Genomic DNA, 12,714 nt, shown 5'->3' on the forward strand with positions numbered 1-12,714 from the left:
TTCGTCACTTTCTTAAATCTTAAGGAGCCGTTTATTCAAGAAATGTATGAAACAAAGACTGCAGGCTTCAAAAGAAATAAGACAAATATGTTCAATGAAATTCGTGGACCAAGAAAATCTGTACCACCTTCAGGTGTACAAGATGCTAATTCAAATAATCTTGTAATTGCATTATCAGATAATATGAATATTAAATTATCAATTCTTGAAAGAAAAATCACAGAACTTGATGACACATATACTCGTAGGATGCAACCAACTTTTGATAATGCCGAACTTGAGTTTTGTGATCATCAAATACGCCAAATTTCAAAAGAAATCAGTCAAAAAATTCAAAATCTTTATAATGAAACTAAGCGCCCTATTAAGACTGATGATCCTGATGTTGCTCAACTTCTTCTTAATCTTCAACAATGTCATCGAATACGTTTATCTTATCAAGTACAAAGATTCCGAAACATTCAAGCAACAAAAAGACCCGAAATACAAATGAAAGAGGAAACTAACGATCCTATTTCAGAAATGTATGCTGATTTTAATGTTCAATCTAATGATCAAGAACATGCATCTCTTTTACAAAGAAATGCAGAGCAACAACAACAGAACGAAGAGATATCGCAACTTATCTCTATGATGAACGAATTAAATGCACTATTTCGCGATACATCATTACTCATTTTTGAACAAGGAACAGTTTTGGATCGAATTGACACTAAAATAGAAATGTCTATTCAAAGTGTAAACCATGGGAATGAAGAGCTTGAAATTGCTAATCAGTATCAATCATCGAAATGTTTTTATGTTTACATTTTTGTGCTAGTTGTATTAATTGGAATTTGTTTGTTGATTATGATTTTTAGGAAAAGTTAAAAAAATTGTGTTCAAACTATCATAAAATCATTAAATGATCATATGTTGAATAAAAATAAAAATTATATAATAATTTGCTCTTAACGAAATTAAATTTACTGTAAAGACATTTTTATGCCGGCTTTAATGAATAAATATTTTACACAAAATTTTCTTTTAATGTTTTATTATTTAAATTTTATTATATTTTATGTAAATTTTATACATAAAATTTGTTATTTTCTTTTTACGTTGTGAACTTTGGTTCTGTTTGAAGGAATTCAGCATTGTGTCCTGTCTTAAGGGTTCCTTGTTTTCAGTTGTTTGGATGCGTATTACAACAAGTGGTTCAGTGTCTGCGTTCTTGTAACTAAGGATGGCTCCAGTGCAACACAGAAAAACAGATCCTTCTTCAATTGGAAAGACTGTGCCATTGACTTGGTATTCAACTTTACAATTGATAACAATGTGAACTTCTTCATTTTCTTTATGAGAATGATAGAAAGGTGCTTGTTTAGTTGGCAGATATCATATGATCCATATGAATTTACAGATCCTGTTAAATGAAGAGCATTTGTGGTGAAAACTTTTCCTTCGACTTTTTTGCCAAAAGCTTCTAATGCGTAGTTACTAATTTCTGATGCTTTACCAACATTGATAGCGGTGTAATTAGATCCTTCAGAGATTGTTTAAGATGGAGACATAAAAATAAAGCGAACTAAATTGTTCTGTAGTTCAATTAATTGAAAAGATTTTTCTTTTACTACTATTCATAACCTTCATTAATATTTAGAAATGATGTTTTATTATCATTATCATTTTTTTTAAGAAGAAAAGCATAAATATTAAAAACAAAAAAGATAAAATATTACAATATTTATTCAGCAAACATTATTTTGAAGTAAATAACTTTTCGAAAGAAATTTCAAAACGATTTTTTCTATTGTAAAAACACGAGAGATCGTCATTTAACCATGTTTTTCACCAAGTACTGATGACATATAGTAGTTTTTAAAACAATTAAAAATATGAAACATTTTTACAAACATTTTGTTTTCCAAAATTATCGAAATATATGCCTAGAATGCTTTGCCTGATTTGGAAAATTTCCCTGTAAGGCTTAGCAACATCAGTATGTCTACAGGAGCAATCAGATTTCCGCCAAAATTAATTGAATTTTTACCAGCTAAAATATTTTCAAATTTAACATTATCAAAAATCACAATTGTTTCTGTTGCACTACTCGCTTTTCTTTTAAGCATTTCCAATGAAACCGGACTTATGAGTTTCAAAACCTTGAAATAAAAAGCAATTCTGTTATTTTCCAAAATCGGGACGATTTCGTATCGTTCATTTTTTGAATCGAAAAATAAACGGTACACATTGAAAAATCCTTTGATGAAGTTTGATGCGCTGAAGAATTGGAGGAAAATGTCCAATGAATAAGAAATTCCGATTTCGTTAGTAAAGCTCATTTCGAATTTTGGTACAACAGTACATTCTCGTATGAAATCTTTTGGTGTGACTAATTCTGGTATTTTTTCAAATGCTGAAAGAATGTGAAAATTTGTAAATCTGTATGAAAGATCTGACTTGGGTGAATCTCTGGATCTTAAACCATTTCTGTTTGTTGCAGGAAAATTTGGTGGTGATTCACATATCAAAATTGAAACAATGATTCCTTTAATACGGATATCTTTTGGAATCTCATAGATTATAGCACGCTTGTGATACTCTGTTTCAGAACAACACATCGTTTCGAATATATTTGTAGTTGTACACATAATTCGATGTGAAGAATCTTTACACTTTGGATCTAGAAAAAATATTCCTGAATGCATAACGGCAGCTGCTAAATCACTTTCTAATGTGTAATGAACATTTCCATAAAAGTTACGATCTACAATTGGAGGATGTCGAAATGAGAAAAAATGATTATCAATAAAAAATGTAAAAACATTTCCAATAGATGGGCTTAATTCTCTTATATCGAAGTAAGGGAAATACTCAATAATTTTTGATTGTATAATAGGCTCACATAATAATATTGGCTCCTTATTTTTTGGAATTTTCGGCGGCCTAATCATTTTGAAATGTTATGTGAAATTCATAATGAAGCACTTTTTATGTAAAGTTGAAATTTACTTGTTATTATAATTTTATACTAAGTTCGAAGATTTAAAAATATTTTTCTAGAAGTATTTAAAAACCTCTAAAATTATTTTTATTTGAAAATATCACTCATCGTAAAAATCAATCAAATATAAACAGAAAAAGAGAAACAACATTTATTATCTTTAACTTTTTTGAAAGAATAGTACAGAAGCATTTTTTTGGTGTACATCTTGTTCCGAAATTTCATTACATTTTTCATTACTAAATTCGATCCATTTTCCTATATCATTATCCAACACAGCTGCATTAAAACACTTATTTTCATCCATATAAATCACACCAAACAATTGATATATACCGACGCCAATTGAAGAAAATGACGACAAATCAATTTCATCCGGGAAAGAAACTTTTTTCGTGATAACATTTTCGTTACCGAAATTTCTTTCCAAATGTATTATAAGAACTTCCGCCGCATTTTCGACAGTTTCAACTTGAAATGGACAACAAGAGATTCCACAGCTTGGACACTTAAATCGTAATGATTGATCGGGTTGTACACTTGCAGCTGAATGCGCTATACAATCAGAAAGAAGTGTTTCTTCATTATCTATTTCCGGAATTTTTAATGTTAAAACAAAAAAATGTTTTTTCGAACTAAAAAAATTATTACAAATGCTGCACTCGATGATCACATGCAAAGTACCGCAAAATATGGAGCTAATGGGCGAATCATTTTCATTGTTATTAGTGTCGTCGGAGAGGCTTTCAATGATGGAATTTATGTATGGAAATGGATCTGTGGTCTTGCGAAAAATTAATGGATATTTGTTGGAAAGTATTTGCTTAAAGGTGTCAACAGAGATAAGAGCAGTGTCATCCGAAAGGAGATCTTGTGAAAGGGCAATAAATTGTTTGATTAGAATTGGATTTGTAATTATGTGATTATTATGATTTTCGGATTTGATAAAATCAGAAAGTGGTGGAATACGAACAAGAACTTGAAGTGAAGAATTGAGAGCGGTGTCATTGCTTTTGATTCCACGATAATTTTTGGTCATTTTCGGTGGATTAATTGGATTCAATTCAGTGGGTTGAGATTCATTAACATGAAGAGAAAATGTGGTAGAATAAAGATGCGTTGCTTCTTCAATGGTAAGTGATTTATCTATTACTTTGGAATTATCTGTGGATGTAAAATTTGAAATAGAATTGTTAACTTTGATTGCGGAACAAAAGTAGTTCAAGACAGAAGCAACAGACCATTTGGGATCAACAACTTTTTTGTAAACATGGTCATTGTAATTAATTAAAAGGGTAATGGGTGATTTTATGAAAGTAGGTTTACCTGTTTCAGCTGACCTAGTAAAAGGTCTTACAATTTTTGGACCACCTTTGAAAATCTCTGATAATTGGTCATATAATTCAACAGATATTCCTGAAAAATCATGACCTGCTCTTTTGTTTGGATCAAACTTCCTATTGTTACAAAGAAGATGGTTTGGGATTTTACCGGGCATTTCTGCTTCATCTGATTTAATCCATGAAATCAATTTCTTTAACCAATTAATTTCAACAAGAGCCAAATACTGAGCTTTATTAGTTGCTTCTGGGAGAACAAAATCTCTTTTTCTTTTTTTTAGTTCTGCTTTTAATTCCTGAATGTTTTCTTTTTTCATTTTTGAATCGTTAATCACCTTTTTTACAATAGAAGATATCGGTTTATCAGAAAATTGAAATGTTTACGGCATTTTTGAATAGTGCGATAGAAAAAACCAAAGCTTCTTGTTTTTCTGGCAAGTTAAGTTTTCATGTAAACAACAGAAATTTTTGGTGAACTTCACCAGCGCAATTGATATCCCTCTCCATTTCTAATGAAAAATTTATGTACGGCAATACAGAAGGGAGAGAAAGGAGATAAAGTTGATGCAATTGCTGAGTGCTTATTAGGAATTGCAACTTTATCAGAAAATGACAAAGTATCTCCGTTAATTTTTACTTCAATTATCGATTCCTTTGGTTCTTGTTGTAAAAATATTCGAGAAATGGAGAACTGTGATTTTCGTGAAGTACCACCTCTTCCTTCATTAGCTGAACAAGTCAAACATGAAAGCATACATCAATATGCGATTGCACCAAAAGCTTTACCCAAAGAAGAAAAAATACCAGACAGCAGGCTATCATCTGGCGCTAACAGATTTGTATCCAAAAACATTGAAAGGACAGCAGCTCCATCATTTCAAACAGCTGCCTCAGCAATGGGTATTGTTTCCAAAAAGAAAGACAACGAAAACAAACAAAATGAAGCCCAACCACCCGAAGAAGATGAAAGACTTCGTGGTGTTGACAAACGGCTTATTGAAATTATTGAACAAGAAATTCTCATATCCACGCCCAATGTTAAATGGGATGACGTTGCTGGGCTTGAAGAAGCCAAATCTGCAGTCAATGAAGCCATTATACTTCCAATGCATCATCCACAATACTTCACAGGATTACGAAAGCCACCACGAGGCGTCCTCTTTTTTGGCCCTCCTGGCACAGGCAAGACCATGATAGCGAAGGCTTTAGCCACCGAAGCCGGCTGCACATTTTTCAACATTAGTGCCTCATCTCTCACATCTAAATGGATAGGCGAAGGCGAGAAGCTCACTCGTGCCTTATTTTGCGTTGCTCGAGTCAAAGCTCCTTCGATCATATTTATTGATGAAATTGATTCGCTCTTAACGAAACGCACGGACACTGATTTTGAAGCCTCCCGACGTGTTAAGACGGAATTTCTTCTTCAATTTGAAGGAGTTTCATCCGGCTCAGAACGCATTTTGGTTTTGGGCGCCACGAATCGTCCACAGGACTTAGACGATGCAGCGCGGCGGCGCTTCACTAAGCGGATTTACATACCATTACCCGACGAGGACACGCGGAAAGCGCTGATACACCTTCTGTTGAAGCAGGCGCCGAACACGATCACTGATGACGAAGTCGCAAAGATCATCGAAATCACTGACGGGTACTCGTGCGCAGACATATCGACGCTGTGCCACGAGGCGGCGATGATACCGTTCAGAGGGCTGAAGTTCAACCAGATAAAGTCAGAAAGCGACGTGCCGCCAATGACGTTCGACGACATCGTGAAGGCGGCAAAGTCAATACACCCGTCGGTGTCGGCGGACTCGATAAGGCAATACGTGGAGTGGAACAAGGAGTTCGGCTACACGGCATAGAATGTTCTGTAATAAATGTTATGTAATTAACTGTTTTAGGAGCAGTGCAATTAATTAATTAAATTCATGCGGCAAATTCAAATTGATATATTTGTTGAATAATAATAAAAAAACATTTTTGATAATGTGAAGTGCTTCTAATGAATTTGAATGATATAAAATCGCTTGTGGCTCAATCACCAGTCAATTTCTCTATCGGTGAGACATGCGAAGCGTTTGTACACAAATGTTCGTGTTTTGTGCTGATGGAATTAGCAAAAAAAATTTTTTTATATGCACGTGAAACAATGTTGAGCTCTGTCATTGCAAAAAGTTCTTCTTTTAGGTGAAGATTATATCAAACAATAATTACATGTATAAAGTATGTTTAATTAGATCTCAATAATTATGTTATCATTGTAGTAATCGAAATTATAAAAAACAATTTGAATGTTTAAAATAAGTTTTATTAAATATATATTTACATAACATTTAAAACTTAAGCGCACATGAAATACTGGTGATAAAGTGGGTTATTTTTCATCATTTTTATTAACAATTGTATCTTTTTGTGGTTTTTCATCAGTTTCATTTTCATTTTTATCATTAATTTCATTTTCCTTTTCGTTCTTCTTCACGTTGCTAATGTATCCGTCGCTTGTCATATACAATTTCGGGAATTCCTGGAAAACATTCACGACCACATTTGCGTTCATTATTCCATTTTCGCATGTAATCAATGACATTCTGCAATCGCTTTTGTCTCCGCAAATGTCGATCATAAACGAATCGCTTTCCAATTTACCGAAGTTATGTTGATGGCCACAGACAATGATATCATTTTCGCATTGTTTCCATTCAGTACATTGCTCTATATAGCGATTGACATCGTAATATTTGTTACGAAATCCAGCGCGCGCATGACGAAAGAGAACTGAACCTTTTTTTATTTTATATAAAATCGATCCGAAACATGACAAAAAGTAATCATAAAGAAGTTGTAATTGGGAATATGTAAAACGCTTTTGATATTTACCTTTGCCAAATACATATTCGTTGTCAATGACATGAAATTCGCCAGTAGAAATATCATGAAGACAATCAACTTCCGAATTCCCAGCTATAAAATAGACCCTTCGAGTGGATACTTGTTGAAACGAGGTGGAGCCAAAGAAAATACTGCAAAATGAATCCTGTGGTGAAGTGAGTGGATGATGAACGAAAAATTCTTGCAATGATTCAAGTGTATGAAGACTGTCTTGAAAGGACTTGGAGGAATAGGAAATGTCATCAAAAAGATCTCCAAGGAAGATAAAAGGAATATGAGGATTGCTATCAATAAGTGATTTAATATATTGAATTTTATGATGTTGTCCTTCAATATCCCCAATGGCTATACAAATAACATTGTTTGGAAGAGGATTATGAAAGAAATTTTGAAGAAAATGCTTATCCGTTTTATTTTGATTTTTATTAAATTGTTTATTGTCTTCCTTATTTAGTGGATTGAGCTGTTCTTTATTACTATGGAAATTTGATTTTTTTGTTATTGAATTATTATCTTCGATAATTTTTTTCATCTGAAAAAGATATTTGTCAATTGAACGAATGTAATTATCAAATGTGCTTTCTGTGCGGATTTTTGATTTTTTGTGCTTCGGATAAAATCCATAATAAGATTCCATTTGATGATTCGAACTTAACGTTCGCCAAGGATTGGTGGACGTTAATTTAAAATACGTTAATCCCTTTTCAATTTCCATAATGTTTTTAAAATCTTCTCGTTCCCAGTAAAATCTTCAATCATTCTGATTTATTCTCTATGTCTGTTTCGGTTATTTCATTTCCACTCAGTAAATTAAATAATTTTAAGTGATCATAAAGTTTTATTAAATGTTCTATAGAAGGAGCAAGCGTTTTACACTTCCATTTCTTGGCATTGATATTAATAATTTTGGAATCAATTAATCAGTTTTAGCACAGAAAATAAGAAAAATCATTTTTTATATTTATATTTGGATATTTTCTTATTTATACGAATTTTACTTATTGACCATGCAATCGCTATTTATAGATAAACGAAAATTAAATAAATACAACACATTTATTTTTTTATATGTAATTACATTCACTGAAAACTGTTCCAAATGATGCTTATACCTTACTATTTATAAATATAAACAATAATAACATAATTTTATACGATTCTCTCTTTAAATTTAAAAACACAATGTTGTCATATTTCTTGCAAGGGACGAATTTCTGATGTGGATACCTAACCAAAAAGAAAAAAATTGTATCTGAAAAATGGTTTTAATATAGATTACATTGTTTATTTTTTAATAGTTAAACAATTTTGTATTTATTCAATAAATTTTTCTTCAAGATTTTAAAATCTTCTGCAAATGTATCTTCTTCGACTCTTCTCAGAAATTCCTGTTACAAATACATTCGTGGTTTCCTTTTCCTTTTGTTTCTATTTTCATTTTCTTCCGAATTTTCATTGCCATTAATCTCTTTCACTTATTTCAAATTCGAATTAGTAAAACAATTAGAAATGTTATGATAATAATAAATAGTTATTGCATTATTATCATCAATTTGAGATTCATTTACATTATTTAATATTAATAATTATTAATAACTCATTAAGATCATATATACGGTAAATCTTCTGATTCACTGTTTGTAAACTTATGTATTCTCGTAATACCGATGAAAAAACAAAAAGTCAAGTGGTTTAGCAGATAATTATTTTTGTAACGCTGGAAAGAATTCTAAGCTTTATTAATACAAAATAATTTAAAACTGTAAATAACCAACAAAAAAATGTCAGTTCACCAATTCTAAAGAAACTCAACTTCTCTGATATTTATTTAAATAAACAATCATAAATATATTTAAAAAAAATCTTTATATCTAAATATTCTAAATATTTTTTATAAAAAAATCTTTTGCTCTTTGTCCAGAAGACATTTTGAATGTTTTTTTGGCTGAACACAAACATTTGTCAATTAATTTTTGAACGGTTTACTCTCGGTTTGATTCAATTTGACAGAAAAGCGATTATGTTCCAACCGCTGATATAACTTTCATAGATGTCCGACATTAATGCCTTACTAGCTCAGCTTCAGGCAAGCACATCTCGCTCATCGTATCAACAACCACAAAATGGTGTTGCCGTACAACCACAACAAAGTTCTTTACCTCAACAAGCTCCTCAACCTGCTCCAGCTGCAACTAATCCTTTACAACAACTTTTAATGAATACACAAGGAGGAGCAGCACAACAAAGCGGTGGTACCTTTTTCCTTCCACCACCAACTGCACCACCTCCACCACCATCAATTGGTCCAGGATCATTTGTTGAGCCACCACCACCTTCAGCAAGTCTTTTACCAGGAACATTCTTGCCACCACCAACTTCTGCCCCACCTCCACCACCACCAAGTCAATCATCGCCATTAGCAGGATTGCTGAATACTCAGCAATCTGCTCCACCTCCTCAAGCTCAATCAACATCACCATTAGCAGGCTTACTTAATACACAACAAACAGCTCCTCCACCACCTCAACCACAACCACAAAGTGCATCTCCATTAGCAAGTTTACTCAACAAACAACAAACAGCACCTCCTCCACCTCAGCCACAACAACAGAGTGCATCTCCATTAGCTGGCTTACTTAATTCTCAACAATCAGCACCTCCACCACAACCACAAACAACATCACCATTATCCAATTTACTGTCAACGCCATCACCAACAATAGCAGCACCACCACAACCACAGTCGACCATGAAAACCAAAGATTTATCACGCACCAATATTTCATTCCAAGAATTTTCAAAGAAGGCCGACTTTACCTCTGCTGGCACAGTCAAGTTCAATCCAGCCACCGATGGCACCATTCAAAGTGTTCTTAATAAGTCACCAGCATATTCACTTATTGAAATTCCAGAAGGTGAATATAACGAAGAATTAACAATTCTTAAGCCATTCTATGTTCGTGGTAATGGCAAAGTCAAAATCTTAGGTAAAGGTGCTGGCGATGTCATTGCAATTAATGGCGATTATGTTGTCTTAGAAAACCTTCACATCAAACAAATCGACACACGCGAGGGCGGAGGCATTAGTATCCAAGGTGGCTATGGCAAAGTTATCAACTGTGAAGTTGAAAGTGAAGTACTCTCAACGATAGCAGTTAATGGCAAAGCTAATGTCGAAATTATCAATAGCAAATTATCCGGTTCATTTAATCCATGTTTACATTGTTCAGATGAATGTATTGTTTATTGTGAACATACCAAATTTAAGAAATCCAAGACTTATGGTGTTTATACATGTAACAACACCACATTATATTTAGATAATTGTAAAGTTTCAAAGAATGCAGAAGGTGCATATATCATAGATCATTCTAACTTATATGCAAAGAAGAGTGAGTTTAAGAAGAATGAAAATAGTGGCATTGGAATCTTAACAGATGGAAAAGCATTAGTCCAAGATTGTGATGTTCATGATCATAAAGGTAGCGCAGGTATTTTTGGTGCAAATGGATCCGCATTTCATATTGACAAATGTAATTTCACTAACAATGACATTGCAGCAGTTAAAGTTTCTGAAGGATCAATATTACGTTCTACAAACAATGTTTATAAGGATTCTGAACAAAATTGTATTGTCTTAGTTAATGATAATGGATTTGCATATTGTGAAAATGATTCATTCTCTGGTAAATGTATTGCAGCACTTGTAGCATTTGAAAATGGTAGTGTTGAAGCTAAAGGTATATCAATACGAGATGTTGATGGCGCAGGTTTATTATGTTATGACTCAGGAAATCTTAAAGTTAGTGATTCAATGATAGATAAGACAACAGGTGTTGCAATGCAAATACGTAATCAATCACATATCGAATTTGAAAATGTATCCATAACTAATACACAAAAAGTTGGCGCGTTAATTGTTAGTGAAGTTTCAGGTTATATTAAGAATTGTAAGTTTATGTATGTTAATGGAGCAGGAGCTGAGATTGCAGAGATCACTGATTTACTTATCGAGGATTGTGAATTTAATAATAACACTACAGGTGGATTAGCTATTCATGACAAGAATAGTTTCACGATAATGAATTGTAAGTTCTGTAATAATGTCATTGGATGTGATATCTCTGGAGAAAATGATTCTGTTAAATTTGACAAATGTGAATTTAATAACAACACACAAATTGGTATTCATACCTCCGCGAATTCATCTCCAAACTTTAGTGATTGTGTAGTATCAGGTAATGGACAAATTGGGTTAGCGAGTACTACATCTAAAGTTCATTTACAAGGCTGTGACTTCAACGCTAATCAAATGGCCGGCTTAAGCTTTTCAGATTCATGTAAAGCTGTATTAGAGAATTGTGTCATTCATGACAACAAAAACTTTGGGTTACAAGTCCACACGAGTAATACACATGTTAAATTAATCGATTGTAAGATCTTGAACCATATTAACACTTCATCATTAATCTGTTTGAATGATGCTGTAGTTCGTTGTATTAATTGTAAGTTCGAATCGTCATTACATCCTCATTGTGAAATTAGAGAAGGAGGAAAAGTTTCAATGAAGAAATGTGACTTAAGTAACACATCAAAAGGTATCGGAATACAAGTGCATGATGACGGAGTATTTAAGATTAATGAAACTGTTATTCATAATGAACAAAAGTTCGGAATAATGATAGGTGGTAAAGGGAAAGTGAAGGCAAAGAAGTCAAAGATTTTGGACTGCGGTTCTTCTGGTGTATATTCGCAGCCAGGATCTTTCGCACAGTTCGAAGAGTGCGAATTCATTAATAATGGACAAACTGCTTTCCAGGTGCTCGGTGAAGTTGTGCTAAAGGACTGTAAAATAGCTGACCACTCAGCTTATGGAGTGACAATAGCGGATAGCGGATCACTAAAGGAAGAAAATACACAGTTCGGTAATAATGGACAAGCAAATATCCATCACCAATAAACAAAACTAATTGAATCTTTGGATAATCAAAAAATGTTAATGTGCGCGATGGGAAATAATTCGAATTTATGTGTTTGGTGAAAAAGAAATATTCGAATTTATGTGTTTGGTGATAAAGAAATATTCGAATTTATGTGTTTGGTGATAAAGAAATATTCGAATTTATGTGTTTGGTGAGAAAGAAATATTCGAATTTATGTGTTTGGTGATAAAGAAATATTCGAATTTATGTGTTTGGTGATAAAGAAATATTCGAATTTATGTGTTTGGTGATAAAGAAATATTCGAATTTATGTGTTTGATGAAAAAGAAATATTCGAATTTATGTGTTTGGTGAGAAAGAAATATTCGAATTTATGTGTTTGGTGATAAAGAAATATTCGAATTTATGTGTTTGGTATTTAATGAAAAATAATTCAAAGAATTTCTGAATTAATTGTAGAACGAATGGAAACATGCTGTGAATTGTATTATCGATTTTTTAATAATAAATTTGTTATTAAATGTAATGTTTGTTAAGGTCTTTATATCACATGGGA

General features: G+C 32.6%; 3 protein-coding genes across 3 annotated transcripts; all 3 read left to right on the forward strand.

Annotated features, from left to right (window-relative positions):
• Positions 1-42: 42 nt before the first annotated feature.
• GO595_009752 (syntaxin 16/TLG2-like protein) lies at positions 43-870 on the forward strand (the record flags this gene model as incomplete). The annotated part of the gene is made up of 1 exon (XM_067923472.1): positions 43-870. The coding sequence occupies one exon, from the start codon at positions 43-45 to the stop codon at positions 868-870; it is 828 nt and encodes a 275-aa protein (XP_067770062.1).
• A 3,968-nt stretch (positions 871-4,838) lies between these two features.
• Positions 4,839-6,188, forward strand: GO595_009753 (Fidgetin-like protein 1; the record flags this gene model as incomplete). The annotated part of the gene is made up of 1 exon (XM_067923473.1): positions 4,839-6,188. The coding sequence occupies one exon, from the start codon at positions 4,839-4,841 to the stop codon at positions 6,186-6,188; it is 1,350 nt and encodes a 449-aa protein (XP_067770063.1).
• Positions 6,189-9,265: 3,077 nt separating this feature from the next.
• On the forward strand, positions 9,266-12,175 carry GO595_009754 (Hsp70 family protein; the record flags this gene model as incomplete). Its single annotated transcript, XM_067923474.1, has 1 exon — positions 9,266-12,175. The coding sequence occupies one exon, from the start codon at positions 9,266-9,268 to the stop codon at positions 12,173-12,175; it is 2,910 nt and encodes a 969-aa protein (XP_067770064.1).
• Positions 12,176-12,714: the final 539 nt, after the last annotated feature.

Source organism: Histomonas meleagridis (genome assembly GCF_020186115.1).
Source record: "Histomonas meleagridis strain 2922-C6/04-10x chromosome Unknown contig_95, whole genome shotgun sequence".
Lineage (NCBI taxonomy): Eukaryota > Parabasalia > Tritrichomonadida > Dientamoebidae > Histomonas > Histomonas meleagridis.